The sequence below is a fragment of the Homarus americanus genome, unplaced genomic scaffold (genome assembly GCF_018991925.1).
Source record: "Homarus americanus isolate GMGI-L3 unplaced genomic scaffold, GMGI_Hamer_2.0 scaffold50281, whole genome shotgun sequence".
Taxonomy (NCBI): Eukaryota; Metazoa; Arthropoda; class Malacostraca; order Decapoda; family Nephropidae; genus Homarus; species Homarus americanus.
The window spans coordinates 1,721,226-1,743,406 of NW_024742338.1; the positions used below are offsets into that span (position 1 = coordinate 1,721,226).

At 35.8% G+C, this 22,181-nt stretch overlaps 1 protein-coding gene across 5 annotated transcripts in view; it reads left to right on the forward strand.

The window, feature by feature from the left end:
* The window catches only part of LOC121876850, a 242,024-nt gene that overhangs the window by 215,300 nt on the left and 4,543 nt on the right, over positions 1-22,181 (forward strand). For all 5 annotated transcript variants that reach the window (XM_042382317.1, XM_042382312.1, XM_042382314.1 and 2 more), the window contains 4 exons: positions 5,680-5,728; positions 19,780-19,892; positions 20,165-20,342; positions 20,888-21,066. In XM_042382317.1, the coding sequence (XP_042238251.1) occupies positions 5,680-5,728; positions 19,780-19,892; positions 20,165-20,342; positions 20,888-21,066 (519 nt within the window). The remainder of the gene's footprint in view (positions 1-5,679; positions 5,729-19,779; positions 19,893-20,164; positions 20,343-20,887; positions 21,067-22,181) is intronic.

The window sequence follows — 22,181 nt, forward strand, 5'->3', positions numbered from 1 at the left end:
AAAACAAAATTTATTCTGCACTCAGAAGCAAAACTTTTTAGGGAATCTTGGCATGAAGGATAAGAAATAATATAGAATATAATCATCACTGCCAACTTGACTTGGTTGGGAGGGGGGGGGATATCTAGAGCATGCCATTTAACACTTGTACAGTATATGCTGAAAGGACTGGTGCAGTTAAGTGCACTTCTTCAATGTGTGTATGTATTTACTCTTTTTTCTGGTCGCCTTCCATTATTTATTAGAAGTGATTGACCTTTTAGAGAGTAAAAAAAAGCAATGCACCAATAGTTATGTACTTGTATATAGTATAAAAAACACAAACATGCTTCACCATTGCTTTCCACACAACAGAGCTCTGCATCTATCTTCCTCCATCTGTTATTCCTTTACCACTTATCAAATCTGACATAAAACATCTTGTTTCCTCCTAAATACAGATACAGGTACTGCATTGACCTTTTCCTCTCGTCTTTCTTCTTCATTGTAGGGAGCCACATCTTAGTTAAGGGCCATTTCTTTTCCCTATGAGAAAAGAGATACACTAAAAAAAAACCCAGACAATAAAGGACAACTACTTCATATTGCTTCCAGTTACGTGTGTTGTTCTTTTCTTGATGATGTTCTTTTCTTATCATGGTATCCAGTCAGGGATTTATTTGGTCCATTGTTGGTCAGTTTTTCATGATATCTTGCTTGCCAATTACCATAGTACTTCCTCAGTCCATCTAGTATCCAGGGTAAATAGACATATCTTAAATCTCATAGATTATTAGGTTCTAATATGCCAGTCCTGATCTCAATAAATTACCATAAAAAAATGTATGCACTTCTTACAAAAGCCATCCATTCCACAGTTTAAAACCACAAAGTAATTCAAACTATATTCTACATGAATTATAACACCGCTAGGTAGAAACACATTCGGGCTTCAAATAATGTTGTTTTCCATGACTAGACTTTGTTGTTATGTAATAAATAAATGGTGAATATTGTTTACAACTACCAAGAGAAAAGCTTATGACTATTGATGTTTAGAAATTTCTCTAACATACAAATACTGGACTGTAGTAACATTCATGTGTACTACATTACTTTTGGTCTATGTATATTGGAACTCCTTTTATCTAAGAGGCCAAAATTCACAGAAGGTTCTGCGTGCTGAACATAAGTGAGCTGACAACATACTGATGATTTCAGTAGACATCACTATGCTCGATCAATGCTATACCCAACCCTGTTATGCAGATCACATCATGTGCTTCTGGCTTGTTTTGCTTGAATTTGTTTGTGCCTTTAGCAAGGATTTGTGAGTAAGTTTTATAATCAGTTACAAGATATCCTATTCTGTGAAATGTTCCTTCAAAGCAGATGGTTCATTGAGAGGAATGTTGTCAAGAAAACCTACAGTACATAAGCAGTGGAAACAAAAATAGAGCTAGAATTTAGACAGTGTTGATATAGCATTAAAAAAAAAACTTGCCAAAACATCTCTCTTCACCATCTACCGTACAGTATTTGGTATTCCAGTTTTTAGAAAGGCTACCATTCCCAGAGTGAGCTTAAACTCCGGTGCTAATATCAAACTGCTGTCATTGTAAATGTGCCTGTAATGCAGGGACTAATGCCTGAATTATTTATGACGGCAGATGACATGAACCACCAGACTTAAATGAGTTCGTCTAACCCAACTATCTTTTGTGTGTTATTATTGTAATTTTTATACAATAATTAAAATGTACATAAAATGTCAATGTACATTATAGTGTTTACATATTATCCATTTAAAAGGAATGTAACACTCAGTAGTTCATCCATACTCTCAATCTCTCAAGTGTGACTACTACTGTACCTCCTTGAAAGTATAGAACAACCTTGACAACATAACACATCCTTGATATAGTCTTACTTTCACAGAGAACCATTTCCCATCTCAATGACTTTGTTTAATATATGCTTCAGTCTCTCTATACTGTACTCCTGATCATCACTTATCCCATACGTTTTCTCATCTTGCTTTTCTCTATTCAATGATATTGTTTTAAATGCCACAAACATATTCTTCCCACTCTTTAGTCTTCACTTTTCTGCATCTACAGTCTTCTTTCCATGTCACATTTGCCAATTTTTACTTCAGTTTTCAATGACGATTTTCCATATACATTCCTAGGTATATGTAACAACCTTATTCCTTCATAGTTTTCGTGTTCATAATAAACACCTTCCCTTTGTACATTGGAACTGTACTGTATACATTCTTTACCATTCTTTTGTTATTCTTGTAAATTTTTTTGAAAATATTACCTGTACTTAATTTTCCAAACACATCAAGCCATTTTAATTTGATTTTGATTGGCTCACACCAGGCACCCTAAATGTGTATATCCTTCGCCTCTTATTTGGACATTTGTTAAGCTGTGAAGCACTACTTTTGTTGTGGTCATTCATATTTATTCATGCCCTTTACTTGCACAAGTCACCTGGTATGTATGTATTTGTAACCAGGCTGTTCAGATTAGCAGTGCCTGGCAACCTGGGAATGTCCAGACTAGGGTCATGCAAGGGATTTTTTCATGTCCATGTGCCTGGCACTTGCCCGAAGAACAAGTTAATATTTTGAAAGGAAAATGCAAGTACCGAGACAGGAATTTGTCAGGTGGTGCATGACCCCACCTCACCGTACATGTTTAACCTTGTGTCAGATGCAGGTAATTAAATCTATATTAAGCTGCCAACAAGTCAGTCAGTGTCAAGTTGTCAACATTTCAAAGGAACCACTAAACCAAGTGGTATATGTGAGGTGACAGGAGTTATGACATGACATGACAAGTGTTATCACAATTGACACCCAATTATTGGGAGGTGAGAGTGGTAGTAAGGGTAGGTGATCACACTATGCAAGCCCTGCAAGTGTGAGGTGAGGTGACAGGAGTTATGACATCACATGACAAGAGCTACCACCACAACACTATTTAGATGGACACAGGTGATTTATGAGTTGATACACACCATAAGTCTGAATGTTTTAAGTACACCCCAGTAGTTCTTTTTGTTTGTTTTTTCCTAGTTAACTTATAGTACTGCAATAATATTCCATCCATGTCATTAACAGGGGCAGCATCAATTTCTTCTATGCCCTGATTCTACACCACATATAACAAATTGCTCATAGTTGTTGCACCCTTAGAGTAAGAGTAATTCATACTCTGCATATTTGTAATATACTTGATTCATCTTGTGTATGGCTCACAATGTTGTGGTACAGTACTTGTAACTCCTGTTTGTTGCCATGGTTGATTGAGATCTAGTTCTGCTTGAAGTCAGTTGATATATATATATATATATATATATATATATATATATATATATATATATTTACAGCTTTTATATATTATCTTATAAAAGATTAATTGATATAAACTTTTTGGTATTTTTTATGGCCTTATTTTATTACTAGAAGTACAGTGCAACAATAAGATTCTTTGATTTTATAACACTTTTCTTGGTGTAATACACTTTAGGACAGATGTGTAAGATCTCTCATGAATCCTTCCCCTTCTTTTATGATATACAGTACAGTAGTATATGGTTTTTTCATCCTCGTGGTCTGTATGTGCTTCCTCTTCTAGAAGACTATAGGTCAGTACTTCCTAGATGTTCCTGGTCCTTTAACATATCCTCACTGTGTCATTTGTTTACTTCAGTATAAAACAACTAAACTTATGACAATCAAGTATTTTTGTAGCAGTTGATGATGTTAATGTTTTGCTTGTTTAGTTCTTATCATATAAAAGACAGTCAAATAACCTGACACCATTTCTTGGTGGCCACATTGTGCACCAGTGAAGTTTATTGGGTTGGAATATCGATTTCTCCTTCAAACGGGATTGGACATCAAGAGATTTGTTTCACCTTTCCTCTGTAACTAAGGCCCATAATGAGTTTTCACAGAAGCAAATAATTTCTATCTAAAGCAGAAGGCTAATTAAACTATTGCCTCATCAGCAGTGAGCACCCATCACTTGGGACCACAACAATAAACAATTATTTAACCCCAGTCATTTTACTGCTGGATCTTGATGTACATAATGTTCTGGCTAAAGTAGTTCCAGATGAAAGCAGATATAGGTTTTAGTATATATTTGAGCACTGGTGAAGGTTTATTATGGTGAGGCCACATAGATCCTACATTTTATAAGTTCAGGCAGTTTTCATGGAGGGAAAATACTGCTCTCTAACTTCATTAAAAAAAAAGTTGTATGTTGTACTGTTCATTTTTAACCTACTGCAATTGATTGATCTACAAGTAGCCAATTTTTAATCCATATATACATCGTGAGGGAATTCATTTTCACTATAAGTAACTCGGCCTTTCCTCACAAAGCAGAATTTTATACACTGGGATATCTGAGCAGTTCCTGATTGGTTGGGTTTGTTTTTTAAAGATGGAGGCCAGCTTTAATGTTTCAGAAATGACTGGAGTTTATTGTGTGGGAGAAGACCTGCGCATGATATCTCCTTTCCTGGAGTTTTTATATGTTATTAATTTTTCTACAAAAGGAAATTGGAGAAACTCCCAAGGGGCTTGTGTGACAATGAGATGGTTTCTGAGTTGCTTTAATATTGTATTAAATATGTAGTGTTAGTACTTTTGTAAACTTTATTGTATAAGATTGAGCCTATACAGTACTGCATACCATATAATGGTTACCCTTTGTGTTTGAGGCTTGGTGGCCCCAAGAACATCTTGGTGGAAATTTACTGAAGGTGTAGCTGTTACCAACATAACCATACTCTAAAGTTACACCCTGTGTGACAAAGTATCAAGGAGTAACCCAGTAAGACCATACAACTTTGCCAACTGCAGTAGCTAACTCTTACCCCAGAAAATGGTGTACCTGTATGTAGATGGTTGATGTGCATATTTCCAAGCTGTGCTGCTTTGGGGACATTTGGCTGAGTTAATAGTTCTTTCTTGTCTAATTATTCATAGCCGAGGCAATATGTCATCTGCAGAGGTCTTTTTGTTTTATTTACATGATAATATTATTTAACAAAGTCTAAAAGGGATTAGTAGATAAAACTTTATTTATTTATTTTATTTTTTTATTGTTATTGATTGAGAGTACGTACAGTAAATTAATACGGGTCAGTGTGGAGATTACGGATTAATTTTTATATTGTGTTTGCAAGATGGTGATTTGAGTAAAGTATGCTAACATATTTTCTTATTGTCACAGCCTTTTCCTGACACTTTCTACAATATGTCTAGCACCATTTCCTAATCATTTTTCCTCTTTCTATGATGTTTCACAACTCCTTGATCCACCCTATACATGTGTGAGAGAGAGACAGGTGTACAGATAATAAGAGATAAGATTATAAAAAGTATGCTATGTTTCCTTGCTGTTTTGTTCCCATAGAAATATATCTTGACTCACAGTAATTAATTAAAAAATTTCTTGTTCACGTACGCCTTAGGTTTGTTGTAATACATAAGAAGAAAAAATTTTCAAAGCGTATTTCTAAAAAGTCTATGACTATTCCTCTAATTGAATCATCTGGCATTATTATCTAAATAAAATTTTAAAGTGATGTCCCTTTAGTGAAGTGGTTAAAAATACATTAGGCATCGAGTCATGACATGTAAAAGTCTAACCAAAATTATTTATTTTTCAGCTACCACATGCAGACCCCTTCTTGGAGAACATTAGTAGGAGTGACTTAGGTAAGTACAGTAACAGTTACACATCTTTTATGCTGTTTGTTCTGCTGGCAAAAATAAATGAAGGTCAACTTTATACTGTACCAACTGGTGTGCCATGTTTATCATACCTCTGACTTACATAAGGTGCTCTGTGTCCATGACTCACTTATATAACCTTCTACATTCCCTTGGGTTGATTGCCTTTTTTTTTCGAACTTCTGTCATATGTATGTTTCTTGTTCTGTCATTCAGATGTTTTATGAGAATTTTTGATGCAGCAGAATTTAGAGATTGTTGCCTCTGAAAGATTTAAACTGTGAGTTACTATATAGCCAGTTGTTCCTTTGAAACTCATTTTGATGAATTCTCTGCCTGTAGGTGGTAGAGTAGAGTTACTCCTGGTCACCAAACCTATTTTCATTAGTAAAATATCTTGACGTTGATTTGTCTCAGTTTTTATACTTGAGCGATAAAAGTTGTGGGGTGTTATTTATTGCTGTTACTACTTACCGTGATAGGGATCTCAGTTTATATTTGCTTAAGGGCCAGTTACACACAGCTTGTTGACAAAAGATCCATTTGTAACAGCAAATACAAACAACCAGACTACTGTGACCAATTTGACCTGAAGGTGCAAAGGCATCTGTAACACACACACACAGCCCTTAGTAAAAATTATCTTAGAGAGCTGGAACCTGATTTGTGGAAATTTCCATTATTTATATCCCACCCCCAAAAGTTATGGGCATATTCCACCCTTCATCAATCTTGGCAGGCAACTCAAGCATCATCCTCTTTCACTTGTTTTCCTTAACATGAGTTTGACTAGATGAATTTGGATGTTACTTTAGATATGGATGTCTTTTGGGTCTTGGTGTCAAAAGATTAAAGGTCAAAGACTTACGATCTTTCCACGTTTCTTTGTTGGCACTGTGGTGGGAAGTAGCATTTGTGTTGCTCTTATTTTCTCTTGACTCTGTACTACTTTTTGTGCCCCAACTTGCTAGGCGTATACGTTATAGTATTTAGGTCATGCATTTACTTTATGTACTATATGCATGCACAGTACTGTATGTTCATGTGTTCAGATCAACAGTTCTTAACCTGAGGCCCATGTAAACTTGAGAAAAGTAGTCAACACATATTTGATTCAGATATATGTTGTGATGATCTCTCCTCCCCCTCCTCCACATACCTAGAATTGTTGTCAGTTCCTCTGTCTGTCCATCCTTCCCTGCAGCGGACTTGTTAACAGGACGTTTTGAGAACAAATTGAAGTAAATCGACTGCTTCCTTATGTGGGAATCTTGAATGAGTTGACGACAATCGGTGTTTTCCCATCCTTGCTTTACGTAGTTATGGTCCTCTTGGTGTTGTCTCATACAGTGTCCAGACCCATTGATTTAGGCTGTGCATAGCTTTTATCAACACTTAGTCAGAAACTGAATCACTGAAAATTTTTAATAAATCTTTTTAAAGCCTTTATGTCATAGATAGTTGATGATGCATCATAATATTCTCTCATCAAAACATTCTGCTATTCATCATTTTTCTATCATTTACAAATGTCTGATATCTGATTACATTATTGTTAACAAATTCTCATTCTTCACGCCCTTGCTGATAGAACGAGTTTCTGTTGTTTTCCCATGTACTAATGTGAAGTCATCTCTGCAGTAGGTAGATTATACAGTACTGTATTTGAATTTTGTTAGTGCAACTTCTTTTATTGGCAAGATTTCACAAATACTGGAGAAAGACTTCTGGCTGTGTTTACCACCAGAGTAAACAGTTGTGTTAAGCTAGAGCGTTCCATGACTTGCCAGGTAAAGTTAGATTAGAACACAGTTTCTTAAACATGAATCTGTATTGGTGTTCTCGAAAATTCCAGTTTCTTGAGAATTCAGGTTCAACTCTTAAACAGCTGCCATCATCAGTGAAAGTTAGCGGTTGGGACAGAAACCATAACGGGGGACATTTCATGGTCCTTGTGGGTTTTTTTGGGGGGTCAAGTACCAAATACCAGTGAGGTTAAGCATGGTGAAAAGATGAAGTATAAATTTAAGGTAAACTGATGTAAGGCACCTGAAAAATACATATTGTGGGGATTTAAAGATGGAGGGAGATGAGCAGTTTTTTTATATTTATTATTATTTTTTTCCCAGGAATCGGTTATTTTGCAAAATGACCAGCATGCATATTGGTAATTTTGCAAAATAACTTACAAACAGACAACCTAAACTAACCTAACCTTATGGTTAGGACAGCACATAGTCCAAAGTTAAAAAAGAAAAAAAAAAAAGAAAAAACAGGACCACTTAACTGTGTATCAAGCTACACGAGCATCCTAACTTAACCTAACCTAACCTTATTCAACCATAAGGTTAGGTTAGTTTAGGTTATCTGTTTGCAAGATATTTTGCAAAATTACCAATATGCATGCCGGTCATTTTGCAAAATAACTGATTCTGCAAAAAAAAAACATTTAGCATTTATAAAAGAAAAATACAGTAGAAGATTAGAAAAGCATATTAGGGAGGAAATTGAATGATGCAGTTTTACTAAGGAATCAAAATCAGATCAAGGGCTGTAATAATGAAAAAATAATTACTTGGCTAATGGAAGTAAATTCAAGTAAGACATGAAAAAAATGAGGTATACAGAGGTGTAGAGAGAAGGGAAACAGTGCTGAGGAAGGGGTGAGAGTATTTGCAAAGAACAGAGTGGCAATGACAGTAAGTGAAGGTTGGAAGACTGTAGGCTATGGTGCATTACAGAGTTCCACACTGAAAACACACACACACACACACACACACACACACACACACACACACACACACACACACTGGAAGCCCTCCTAGGATGGGTTACTTTTGGTTTTGTTTTATTTTATGTGGTGTTTATTTATGATATATTGCCAGATGGAAAACATATCAAATGATTAAGTGAAGCAGTGGTTATGCTGAATAAAAATAGTAAAAAGTAATACAGGAGTTATGCAATCAACTTAGTATTATGGAACACCGACATGATAATGTAAAACATATTCCAGAACCTACTGCAGGCAGGAGTAAGAAGGATTGTTAATATGAAGAGAATGGATTTTTAAGCTTGTACAGTATTTTCAAAGTAAACAAGGAGCTATTGTCACCCCCCTGGCATCGGCATTAATCAGTACAGTACAGTAATTCCGTGTTTTTTGCGCCGTTTTGACCATTCACGTTTTTTTTTACTAAAAAATTATATATATATACTATATATATATAATTCCACTGTGCGGTGCGGCAAACAGACGCCACCCTTTCCCGCCTCAGACACCCGCTGCTCCGAGAAGCCTCAGTGCACACGTGCCTACCGCACTGTGAACGCTACTGTGACTGTGTGAGGGCGGGCAGATGCCGGGACAGCAGGGAGAGGCTGGCAATGCGGGTGTTGCCGACCTCAGCGTAATAAAAAAAAAAATTTGTATGTAACAGTGTTTACGTTTTTCCATTATTATACTACAATATGATTAGCTTCAAATAATGATATTTGTAAATGCCGGTACAGTGCATCAGTGACCAGTGTGACCACTGGGCCATGAGTGGAGAGCATGGCGTGGTTAAGTGCATGACCTACCTGAGCTGTTTGGTGGCCACAGGTTCAGTGATTCCTAAAAGAGTATTCGTGGTTTTGGCTTTTCGCGGAGGTTTCAAGAACATAATTCCCCCGAAAAACACGGGATTACTGTATTATCGTTGTTGTTATTTGGTTCTTTCCTTCTCACCCAGATGCTATTTTAGTCTCTTGGTTGGGAGCCTTTTGCTGTATCCTCTCCAAGCAGCAGTCTTGACATAGGTCTTCAGCTGTTCTAAAATTCATCCCCTGTTCCTGACACATTCCTCTTATTTCCATCAATCTGAGTAAGTTTAGTGTTTGGCTCAGCAACACAGGAGTACTGTTTTTAAATCCAGTCACAGGTTGTGGTGACTAATTTTAGATTTGAGGGAAAATTTCATATGTTGCCATCATTTATTTTTTTTATTTTTTTATTTTTTTTAAAGAGAGAGGGGAAGTTGAAACAAGTGAACAGAAAACAAGTTTATGAAGTCATTGCTTCCTTAAGTGTGAATAAATATTAATGAATACTGTTAAGAATTCTACATTGGCAGGACCCTCGCATGTCAATGTGTGTTAGTGTGTGTGTTTGTGTAAGAAGTTTGAAGTAAATGCAGGAATGTTTTGTCACTGGCTAGGTGATATGTTAATGGGTTAGACAGCTCGTTGGATGGCAGTGAGGAGCAGAGGTAATGCCACTTAAGTCATGGTTGCTGATAAATGGCAGCTGTCTCATTATTTTGGTGCATTTTGTTAGCTGAGTTAAGAAAACAAGTTAGAACTAATGATATGAATGCAGACTGTAAGAGGAAAAGTTGAGAAAGAAACTTTTTCCATTTTCAACATAAGCAGCTCAGTCACTTACAAAATAAAAAAATGCTATTTCTCTTACTCACTGACTTCAAAAACTTAGTTCTATTTGGACACATCGTTGTACGAGTGTCAATATTGTACTTTTTTTACCGTTAGACTAGTGTAAGTTTCACAAAACATCGAGATCCCAAAGGGTGTCTAAAATTACAAACAAAAGACGGAGTTACTGTCTTGGTGTTGTCTGAAATTTAAACATTTTTATCCACATTATTTTAAATTTGCAGGACAAACGTATGTTTAACTTGGCTGCTCTAATTATACTTTTTCAAGGAACCCTGTGTAAACCAGCAAGCATATGTTTACTATCTCCCTAGGTTATTTCTGTACTACTGTAATAGTGAATAGAGATTCTTCCTCAAACAGCTTACATTGTCATAATCAGGTGTCAAAGACTCAACACCTGTTCCCAAACATAAACAGAATACAGTATTCTTTTCTGCTCAGCAGTTTGACACACACTTTGGGAGAGTTGCCAACTACAGTACTTTCATTCTTAAGAAGCCAGAATGTAATAGAAAAGACAAATGGTTTTAGTTAGGGAGTACAGTAGTAGTAGCTAGGAAACAAAGAAAGGATATACAGTAGAAGTTTGTCAGTAATGTTTGTTGGCTAGTGTTAGTGGTAATATACAGTTTTTGTTAGTTGAGTATTTACTGTGTGTGACTTAAAAGGCATAAAGAAGATGACCATTAGAGAGACATTGTTAGTAGAGGAATTGTTCTTTTTTAACAGTCATATCAGTGGTTCACACATGGCAAGATAGTGTTTTTGGATCCTGTGTTTGTAAAGGAGACATATACAGTGTGTGTCTTCGGGCCCAAAAATCAGTGCCCTGCCAACTTTAAATTCCTAAGATAAGACGTCAACTTACGGTTTGGCTTTACACTGATTATTTGCCTCGGACATTCTTTAAGCTTCTATTGTTAAACGTATGCCCCCAAAACCACTATCAACTTTGAACCCCCTGAACTGGCACCTTAAGATTTCTTGGTAATTAGTTCTCTCATGGGTTCTGTCAAGGTGCAAAGACCAACAAACCTTCCACACCAGGAGTAAACAGTTTTTTGTTGATATGTATGAACTCCTATTAAATGGCGACTACTTGTATTTGGGTCACAGGAAAGCATTGAGGTTCTTAAGAGGGTTTTGTGAGTGATGGCTTGTGAAGTACAATGCATGTGTTAGAAGAAGAGTTATTGTACATTACTAGGATAGAAATGACATACCGGGTAATACACTTTTAGGGGTCATTGTCTAATTAAGTTTTTAAAACCCACTGATGTCTTTTCTAAAAGAGATAACTTTTTATTACAACTTATTAGAAATTAGTTCATATTTATAGCAAAATCCATTTCATTTAAAGTCATTTTTAATGTACTGTAGCTAAATTATACCTTAACTAGGTTAGGTGTTTTGGGGGTTCATAATGTTGCTCTTAATTTTCTGTTTGTAATACTATTTGCAAGATCATTACTGTATACAGTACAGACAAGTTTGAATTTTCAAGGAAAAAAGAAAGCGTTTATAAATTACAGTGAACTCTCACTTTACGCAGTCAATTGAACCCACGGCGGCCCTCGTAAAGTGAGAAACGCGTAAAGTGAACAACATAACATATGGGATTAATTGAAATAGAGACCGGGCCGACCCCCAAACTCCACTTTTTCAGACACAATACCTACGTTGTAGTAAAAATAACTTCTTAATTTTATGATGGTATGCACACACAATTAATAATTAAGAGAAATATCAATAATATTAGGTTTTTTAACACTTACATTAGTAGAAAAGATGGCTGGGCACACGGGGATGGGGGGTTGGTTTCGAGGCAGAGGGCAGATTATTGGCCCTCACCTGTATCACTTGTATCAATTGTATCACTATCCACCACAGAGGCTTGCAGGGCCTCTTTGTCAAACCCCTCAAAGTCCATATCCTCACTATCATTATCACTGACTTGGGCCGGCTGTGGCGGGTGAAGAACTCGGTAATGTTTTGATGACTGGGCGACCTTGTGCGCACCCTGCTCGCGCCGCTCTCCGCGTAAAAGGGTACACACACCACGGACAGTGAGCATTCCGTGTTCGGCAGGGTACCGCGTAAACGCGTAAAGTGGGGCCGCGTAAAGCGAGGGTTGACTGTATTGTTATTTTCCCCAAAAAATTGTATGACATTATAATACAGTACTTGTGGTCATGTTTTGAGTGTCCTCCTTACTGAAGAACTCGGCCAACAGTTAGAAGCACATGCAATGGATGTCCATCCCACTGCCTTCTTTAAACCCAGATTAAGTTCAATAAGTTCATAATTTAAGGCTCATAAAGACTTTAAAGACAGCCTTGTCATCAGAATTTTGCTGTATATAATGGTTTCTTGAAAAATAAAGGGGAAGGGCAAGTTCATGAAGGTAGAGGAGCCAAACTTGAAAAAATGTAATGATTTCAGAGGTTTTGAAGACATCTGGGGGAAAATTTTATTGCTCCTGTACTTATATTTGAAAGTAATAAAGTGAAGGGTAGCAGTGGAGATTGATGAAATTAGGGTTGGTGATGGTAGCATGATATAAGAAGTGACGAGTACAGGACCGGTAAGCTATATTGTGGTGAGGAAAGGTTGTAATGGTGCTAGTACAGTCAAGTTGTAAGAAAGGGTTGTAATAGTGATGGTAGGCACGTTAGGGAACAGGTGTTTTGGGTTGAGTTAGGTACTATACTGTTAAGCAAAATAGGTAAAGATTTTGTCTGGGTAATTTTTATTTTATTTTTTTATATATAGAAGTTTGGGTAGAAATAGATATTAAAGATGGAAAGTTGATAGTTGTTATCAGTGAACAAATTAGGGGTGAGAAGTTGTGGTAAGGGTCGAGCTTGCTGATAATGATAATATTTGGATTTGATTCCTTAATTTGGGTTCCTGATTTTTTTTTTTTTTTTATATACATATTACAGCCATATGTAACTTGAATTTTGTTACCTAGTGGTTTTCAATCAAGTGAAGATTTATTTTAGTGAAAATGGAAAAGTTTATAAAAAATGAAAGCACTGAGTGAGGGTATCTGAAAGTGAGGGAGATTTGGCAGCCTGGCTGAGCCGACCTCTCAGTGGACTATTTTAGTCCCACCTGTTTTGGATGCGTTGTTGGCCGAGTCTTCAGCTTCATAGGTACGAGATTTGGACATGGATTCCATTTTTCTCCTTTCTTATTATACCTGGAAATTGTTGCTAAGCATCATACACATTAGATGGATAAATTTGATTTTTGTGTTATTATTTGTGTTATTGTTATATAAAACTATCAATAGGTCTGGTTTTTGTTGAGGTAATTTTTATAGTTTATTAAACAGCTTTCTGCTAAATTCTTACTTTTGTAAAATAAAGGGAAGATGTTAATAAAAAGGCCAAGGTGTAAGCAAGGGCAGATGGTGGCAGGTGCCAGAAGGTTCAGATAGAGAGAGCCAGCCAGTATGTTGGCACAAGTGGTGGCAGTGGCTGCCTTACTCCTGCTCCTCCTCGCAACCCAGACTCAGCTGGCTCTCTTCACATAAACAAGACCACATAAACTCATTGTCTCAGTTGCACAAGTTAATTACATTCAAGTGAAATAGTTCACACCACTTCACCACCAGGAGGATAACCAACCAAATTCAGTAGTGAACAAAAGACCTAAAGTTGGGTTGCATGATTGACCTGAACTGTAGTAAGCCTAAGAAACAACTTGGCCTGGACTGAACTTTAAGGAATATTCAAGGTGGGATATACCTTATCCTCAAGAAAATTGTGTGTGAAATCACAAATATCATGTGGTATGATGCATCTTGACAATGGATAGATTGATGATAATTGAAGTTCTGGGAAGAAATATAGACAGGATGTGTTCATGTTGAAGTACTGTAATTGTGTACTGGAGAGCTGGAAGTGAGAACAAAAACTGTAAATAGTTTAAGCCTTTGTGAAAATTTTTGTAAATATAATAAATTATCCTGTGTCTGTTTGTAACTTGAGAAGGAAAAGCAATATGAATGTCGTCTCTAAAGTCATTAAAGATATACATATAATAAATAGCAATATAAAAATGTTTGAGGAGTCGAGCAACTGAATAACAAGGCGAAAGCTTCGAGAACCCATTGATCTTTTAGGCGGACGCTCCTGGCAGTGGTGTGTATAGTAAAGTCTTGATTATTTAATCACAATGTCAATTTGCCTTTACACATACAGTAACTATTTGTCAGCAGACTTTGAAGATGATGAGGCGGTTTATCCCCTCTCTAAAATCTCTGTATTTGAACCCGTCTGCAAAGCTGATACTGATGAACTTCTCAGCATCATTAAAGGTAAATTAAGTTACCCTGTGAAATGATAGTACAGTAGTGAAGAATTACTGAAGGTAATGAACTAATTTATAGATAGAATGAAAAATATTAATGAATGCAAAACAAAACTTATTGTAATCAGTATATCTTTTAAGGCACAATATCTACTGATGTCTATAGCCAAATTAAATAAATAAATGGATATAAATTACTATCATAATATGGTACTGTATTTGATTTTTTTTTTTTTTTTAACTTCTCTTTATGACTGTCATTTTACATTCCTGTGTTATCAGTAATTGTATTTAGTAATCTTTTATAGATTTTATTCAGTATTTGAGCTGTGCTTCAGGGAGTCACTACTTGTACTTACTTGCTGGGATAGGGGTTGTCGTACATTCTCAAAATTCAACAATTCACGGTCCTTGTGCTTAACATTGAATGGTTACTGTTTAGCTTTCTCTCCTCTGCTGTCAAGTGTTGATATTTCTGATAGCATTTCCATTCTAACTTCAGGTTTGATTAAAGCAAGTTAGGGGTAAATTAGGTAATTTTTTTTAGTATATTATAGAGACTGCCTGCCCATCCTGTTGGATAATGAGATGTGAAGTTGTGATGGAAAGGATTTGGAATTTGTGTTAGAGGCAGTTCAAGTAAGACTGCTGTGACAGGAAAAGATGTAGTCATTCACTGTACTGTAAACTATAACAGCTACACTTAGTAAATACAGAACTTATAGTTCTAAAATAATACTGCATGTAGTTGTGGACAAAAAAAAAATCAGCAGGGACAGAGGAAAGTGGTTTATGGGAGGATATGGGCAGGTGGGGACTTGGTAACATCTAATGAAGGTGGTGATTAAAATTGCAGTTTTCTTTCCACGCCACAAATTTATTTTTTAAATTGTGTGGTGGGTGTAGCTCACACTCCCTCCCTGCCGAATTCCCTTTGTTTGCAAACTGTACGTGACAGAATTTGTACAGTATAATGGATGTAACAACAGGCTTACAGTATTCATTTTTATCCCTCCCAACCTTAAAAGAGTGGAGGAATATGGAAAAATGATGTTTGTGTGATTGGAAATTTTGTTCGGATCAAACTCCAAAATAATAAGAGGTTGGAAATTTTTGGCCTTAGAGAAATGTATTCACACTGCTTTACATACCCTGTATTTTTTGTGGAGATCACGAGAATGCTTATAATGCAACCATAATATTGTCTTTACTTGCTGGTGTGTGAGGTCTCCTCTGAGTAAGGACAATGTTGATGTTGCAATACAAACATTCAATAATTTCCACAAAAATCTTAGGCAGGATTTTTATTTTATTTTATTCATTTTTTTATTCCCCCCTCCATGTGTGCATGCTTACACACATGTATACAATTAGGAATTTTGCTATTTTAAATTTAAAAGTCAATGTAAACATTTTTTATGGAGATTTCATGATTTCCTACGGAACTACAATTTCCGTAAAATGGGGCTGAATTTTTTTATATACTGTACGGTATATGATCATGGTGCTGGAGGTGTTTGTTGCTAAATCTGGGAATATTGAACACGTATATGCCACTTTCGAATTATGCCCCATGAAGTGTGATGAAGTTGATACTGAGCAGACATACGTACTGTAATTTGTGTTGGGGTAGGAAGAGAGAGGCTGCCATTTCAACAGTGTTCTCATTACCAACACTCCTAGAATGTTTGTGATTTGATCATATTAAAATGTTTACAGCTCCATGGCTTATTTAAAATATTATGTGATATTGTGGCACGGTTGAAGTAGCCATTTGTTCCACCTGAAGCAGTGAACTTGTACAATTTTGCATGTTGCCCTCTGCTGTAATGGAGAGCTGATAAGTGGAGAACCTCGAGCAGAAGACAGTGTGTAGGTCTCATTTGTTTATTATTTTCATGGTAATTTTTCAGCTGAGGGGATGTGAGTCTTTGCATTCTTTCTTAGTACTGTACTGTATGTTGTGTTATCGGATAAACAAGGAACATCTGGATCACATCATTCCACAACTTGGCTTGTCACTCACTTTGTACTGTAGCCAAAGATCAGGTGGACCAAGCCACAAAGTCTTGGTAGTGATGTGAATGTAGTTGTAGATCTTGTGTGTGTGTGAATGACTTACAAAGGTGTGGGAGTAAATACAGTATATATCGACAAATGTTTATGATTGAAAATGGGTTTGACTTATACAGTATACTCTCAATTTAATAGAATCCAGTATAACGAATTCTTGATTTAGCAGAAAAAAATGTTTCCATTATTTTTCACTTGATTTAATAGAATCCAGTATAACGACCTCTTGATTTAGCAGAATTTTTCCGTTATTTTTCACTTGATTTAGTGAACTAGTTCGTGAAATCGAGGTTAATTCCATTAATACGCTCACACCTACGGAGACACCTCAAACACATATGTACATAGAAGCATTACTAGGGGGTTTTGTGTTTCTTTTAATTTTTTTTCTAGAATTTCCAAACCTTTTCCAATTGATAGCTGCACTCTTTTGACTTTTCCCCCACACCAGTTCCTTTCTGAGACTTCCGAGAGACTTTTGGCTTGATGTCTAAGCACAGTAGTGAGTTGACCGAGAGGTAGCAGTGAACAACACATGCAGTGATGGCAGGACACAGACTAAGAGAATATATACAAACACCACATGCCAAGCAGTGGATTGGCACAGAATTTAACAGAATCATGCTTGATTTAGTGAACAAAATCGCTAAAGCGAGCGAAAATAATGGAATTTCGATTTAGCGGAAATTTTTATTTAATGGAAAGGGGTGGTTCGAATTAGTTCATTGAATTGAGAAAAATACTAAGGTGGACACATCAAATGACAGTGTCACGGTTCTTACATGTTAGTGCAATGAATCCTACTTTACAAAACATTTTTTTTTTCTAATTGTTTATCTCTTTTTAACACACTAACATTGTTATTGTTTATAAATTGCCTGTGTTGTAACTTGTGAAAAATGCCTGAACCCAAAATGTCAGGTTTTCTCATCCCACTCATACAGGATTTAAAATGTGTGGTGTCTTGTCTCTTGGACTCTTAAAATTTACTTGTCTTTTTGTATCAGAATTTATTTAAACTTATTGAAAATCTTTATATGAATGATTGATGTCCTTGTCACAAGATGGTTCCTTTCCGTTAGTTTTTGGCCGAGTCTTGGTCTTTTAAATTCATTTTAATCCCAGCCAGAAGTCATCATTTATTTAGGCCCACGTTTCTGTGTTGTGAGGCCAGCAGCGCCTTGATGTACCACAAAGACACTGTATTAAACTTAAAGACAGTTAGATTGTGTATCATGACTATTAACTCTTCGCTAAGTGTCATGAGATCAAGATGATGATAATAATAATATCTGGTCTTTTGTTTCTCAAAAGTGTCAGTTCTTAAAACTTCACTAGCACTCAAAACACTGCCAAGTCAAGTATCTGAGAAGAAAAGGAAATACAGTATAATACTACAAAAAAAATCACAAAAAGTGATAGTTGGATTTGTATCCATTCATATACCCTTAAGTTGTAACACTTCCTAAACCCTGTATCCTCTTCAGGGTCAAAAGTTTTCTGAAAAAGAAAGGTCTTAAGTTGTTTCTTGGCCTCCACAGAAGTCAGCTGCTTCATGGATGCAGGCAACCAATTGTACAGTCTTGGTGCGATATAGGAAATGTCATTGAGTGTTTTATCCTAGACTACAGTACCTAAAATTCCAAGTAGAAATCACAGTTATTCATCCTCTACGATTCCTCTGTTGTTTTGTTAAGGGTATGTGAGACTACAGGTGATAAGGGAAGAAACTATCCACTGAGCTCTAGCCCACATTTAGGCCAGTAAAGATGCTTTGACCCTGAGTTACATCATAAATATCTCTTTCTCTCTCCCTTTCTTGTTCTCATGGTAATTTCCAGTGTCTGATTTAGTGTTTTATTAGAACCCAGATATGTGTAATAATCATTGCTGCTCCTCAAGTTTTTAGTCCTCTGGAAACAGAGGGAGATAAGGAGGAATTCTTACTGAATAAGCCTCTAGCCATCAAGTCAGATTAGTCATCCCCCCCTCTCTCTCTTTCTTCATCTTTCTCCAGTTTTGAGTCCGGGGTATTGTAGAGCTCAAGGTTGGATTTCCAGAAACTGGGTTGTCTCTTAATAAGTTTAAACATCAGTCACAAGTTTCCTTTTTGTCCCATAGAGATTCTTTTGTAAAACATTATGACTTTCTTACAGGCCTACCTTAAGTTTACATTAGACCAATTAAGTTAAATTCTGTTGCATCATCTTCCGTGATGGATTTCCAGGTGAATCATATCTACTATACTAAATTAGCACCCTTTATGTATGGTTTTGCTTGTGATAAACCCTCTTGTGCAAGTAAGTTTTTAAGTTTCCACACTTGCAGTCTGGGAATCTATATTCTGTGGGCAATTTATCACTGGCTCCATAAATGTTTTGGCTTTAACGTAAGCAGAGGGGAAAAACGGGAATAAGACTTTTTTCACTCTGTATAAAGAAAAAAAAAAGGTGTTACTAACATTACATCAGTTATTTTCTCACAAACGTACCAAAGTATTATCATAGTTTTAGAAGGGAAAATTTATGAGTTTTCCAATAGTTGCTCTTAAATTTTTATACAACAAATAGTGGGAAGGGTGGGAGAAGAGTTAGAGGGACACATGAGCTACCAGCACAGCTGACAGGAGGAGATTGATGGACAGTGGAACTCCACACATGAGAAATTGATAGTTATCTTGTTTTTTTATTAAATTACGCAATTAGTGTCACCGCTGCAAAAATTTTACCCAATGATTTTATATGATTCACCTCAAAATGCTTGAGTGTTAATTACAGTGTATACCAATATTACAAGCACTTTGAATGACAAGCTTAAACACGGAGCATCAATATTCCACACATCCCCAATGTGTAAGTGGTCTGACCAACACAGCCAGGCTATACACTGAGTTTTAATATGAAGCTCAACATTTATTAATATTTTATTTTTTACACTACTTTATTCCCAAATAATATAAGTAATAAATGTGTTATTTAGTAAAATTATACTTATTCTTTTTTCATTATTAATGTATAATGAGATTTTATGATGAGAATTTGTTAAGCATCTGGTTGGTGTACAAAAAAAAAATCTAATAAAAAATCAAGCGGATTTTTTTACATAGAGACCTAACATTTTGGTGCAAGAATGTAGAAACCTTAAAGAGTTAGCTAAACATTTTTGTTTTGACTATTATACATTATTTGTATCTATCTTTCTTGCAGAGGAGGATGAAACGCAAATTTTTGTGAAATTCTTTGAGTTCCATCACACGTATGACCTCATTCCCATCAGTGCCAAACTCGTGGTTTTTGACACCAGGCTCCAGGTTAAGAAGGTGAGATTCCTACTTTCATCTTGATAATTCTCTCTAGTTTGATAAGAAAGACTTGCTGTGAAGATGGTGTCAGTAAGGGGAGTGTAGTACTTGAATTTGTAACTAACCATTGACTCTATGACTTTTCATATATTGTTGTAATAGAAAAAAGCCCCAGGATCTAGAGTAGTAAAGCAAAGTATATGACTTGGGGTCCCTCTCAGTGGGGCATTACTGTAATGCACATATTTTTACTATCTAAGTGGAAGTGATTGATCACATATTTGTTACAGGCCTTCTTTGCACTGGTGTATAATGGAGTACGAGCTGCCCCGGTCTGGGATTCTGGACGACAACAATTTGTGGGAATGCTCACAATCACAGACTTCATCCGCATTCTTCAGAATTTCTATAACTCACCCAATCGTAAAATGGAAGAGCTAGAGGACCATCGGCTTGAAACTTGGCGCAGTAAGTATAAAGTTAAGCTTTACTTTCTCTACCCTGGCTGTAGTATGCAGAGGAACTATATTACCTTGCTCCTGCCATCCATTTTAAAGATAGGGAAAGAAAAATTAGTAAAACTTAAATTAACATGGCCATTCAGTAGGTTTAAGGTTTTTAACCATTGCAAAATAGAAAGCAGGTGTGAGTACTATTAGTATGTTTCTTCCATGTTGTGAAAACCTGTATTCACAAACATCTAGACCATTTTGTCATTGATATGGGGGAATGAAGGTCTACTGTAAGAAAAGTTAGGGTTGAAATGGAAATTGTGAGTAACCCACCCAAGCTTTATAGTAAAACCCAACGTAAGATCTAATTTGATGATAACATACACTAGGAGCAAAATATTTTTCAATAAATAGTGTAAGCCTTAGAAAAATATATGTTTTACATTTAAAAATTTTAAAATTGGTATGCAAGCACATTAATCCTTGAATATCTGCATAAATTCATATCCTGTTTCTTTTTTGCGAGTACAGCACAGTATTTATAAACTTTAACTTTTCCAGCCGTGTTGGAGGATGAAGTACGGCCATTGATCAGCATTCGACCAGACGAGTCTCTGTATGTTGCAATACGATCTCTCATCCATCATAAAATTCACCGTCTCCCTGTTATTGATCCCGCCACTGGCAATGTTCTGTATATTGTCACACACAAGCGCATTCTCAAGTTCCTTTACTTATATGTAAGTATATTTGCACTCATTTTTAAACAAATATTATTTCTCCTTACTCAATATTCCACCATATATATATACATGTATGTATGTATGTATATATATATATATATATATATATATATATATATATATATATATATATATATATATATATATATATATATATATATATATATATATATATATATATATTAATTATATAAAGTCTTTCCTACAATACTAGTACAAGAATGAGCAAATGCATATCTCTGTAATAGATGTTCTGGAATGGTATTTTCTTTCTTAAACAAGGCCGCATATGTTTTATTCACATTAATTCACACAATATAGTGTCATCCATGTGCTGCACATCCTTCCCCCAAAACTATGCAATATTATCCTCTATAGTTGTTCACTGCTGTCCTCTGTCTTCTCTTACCACTCACATATAGAGCCAATATAATAATTCTAGCCTAATTCCACTTTTTATAAGGTTCTTTGTATATTACACATTTTTCATTGCAACCATGACCTCCTTACATACTAGTTAATAATGCCCAAATATCTGAAACACCACATTTTCCATCAAACTAACTCACATAAAAATACCCAAGCAAACCTGATTTTAACTGTAAAAGGTCTTAAAGTATACAAATATGTCCAACTAAACCAGCAGCAACTGCCCTGTACTGTCCTGGTGAGAAGCAGTGGCTGCATTAGAAAGTATGAATGTTGTTACCGAGATTTACTGAATATTTTATCAACACTACTACAATAGTATATCAAACATTATCAAACCCTAGAGAATTAAAGAATATCATCAAAATCATATTTACTATAAAAATGTCTTAAATGTGCGAGGCAATTGGTGATAGTAGTCTTATTCAGTGAGAGGGGAGCAGAATTAGTTCTATCATATTTTGTTTTCTGTACACCCCTGTATTTGCATTGCCAGGCCAAATACAAGCAGCATAAATCTTAGCTGTAATAACTACAAACTATGCATCTTCCATTATCACCTCTGTATTAACTCATTGTTAGATTAGGTTTTGGGTGAAAATTTTGAAATGGGCATTTTGGGTTTGAAATAAATCTCTGCTTTTAACCTAAGATATTATGAGAAAATAGGTCCAGTTTAGTGA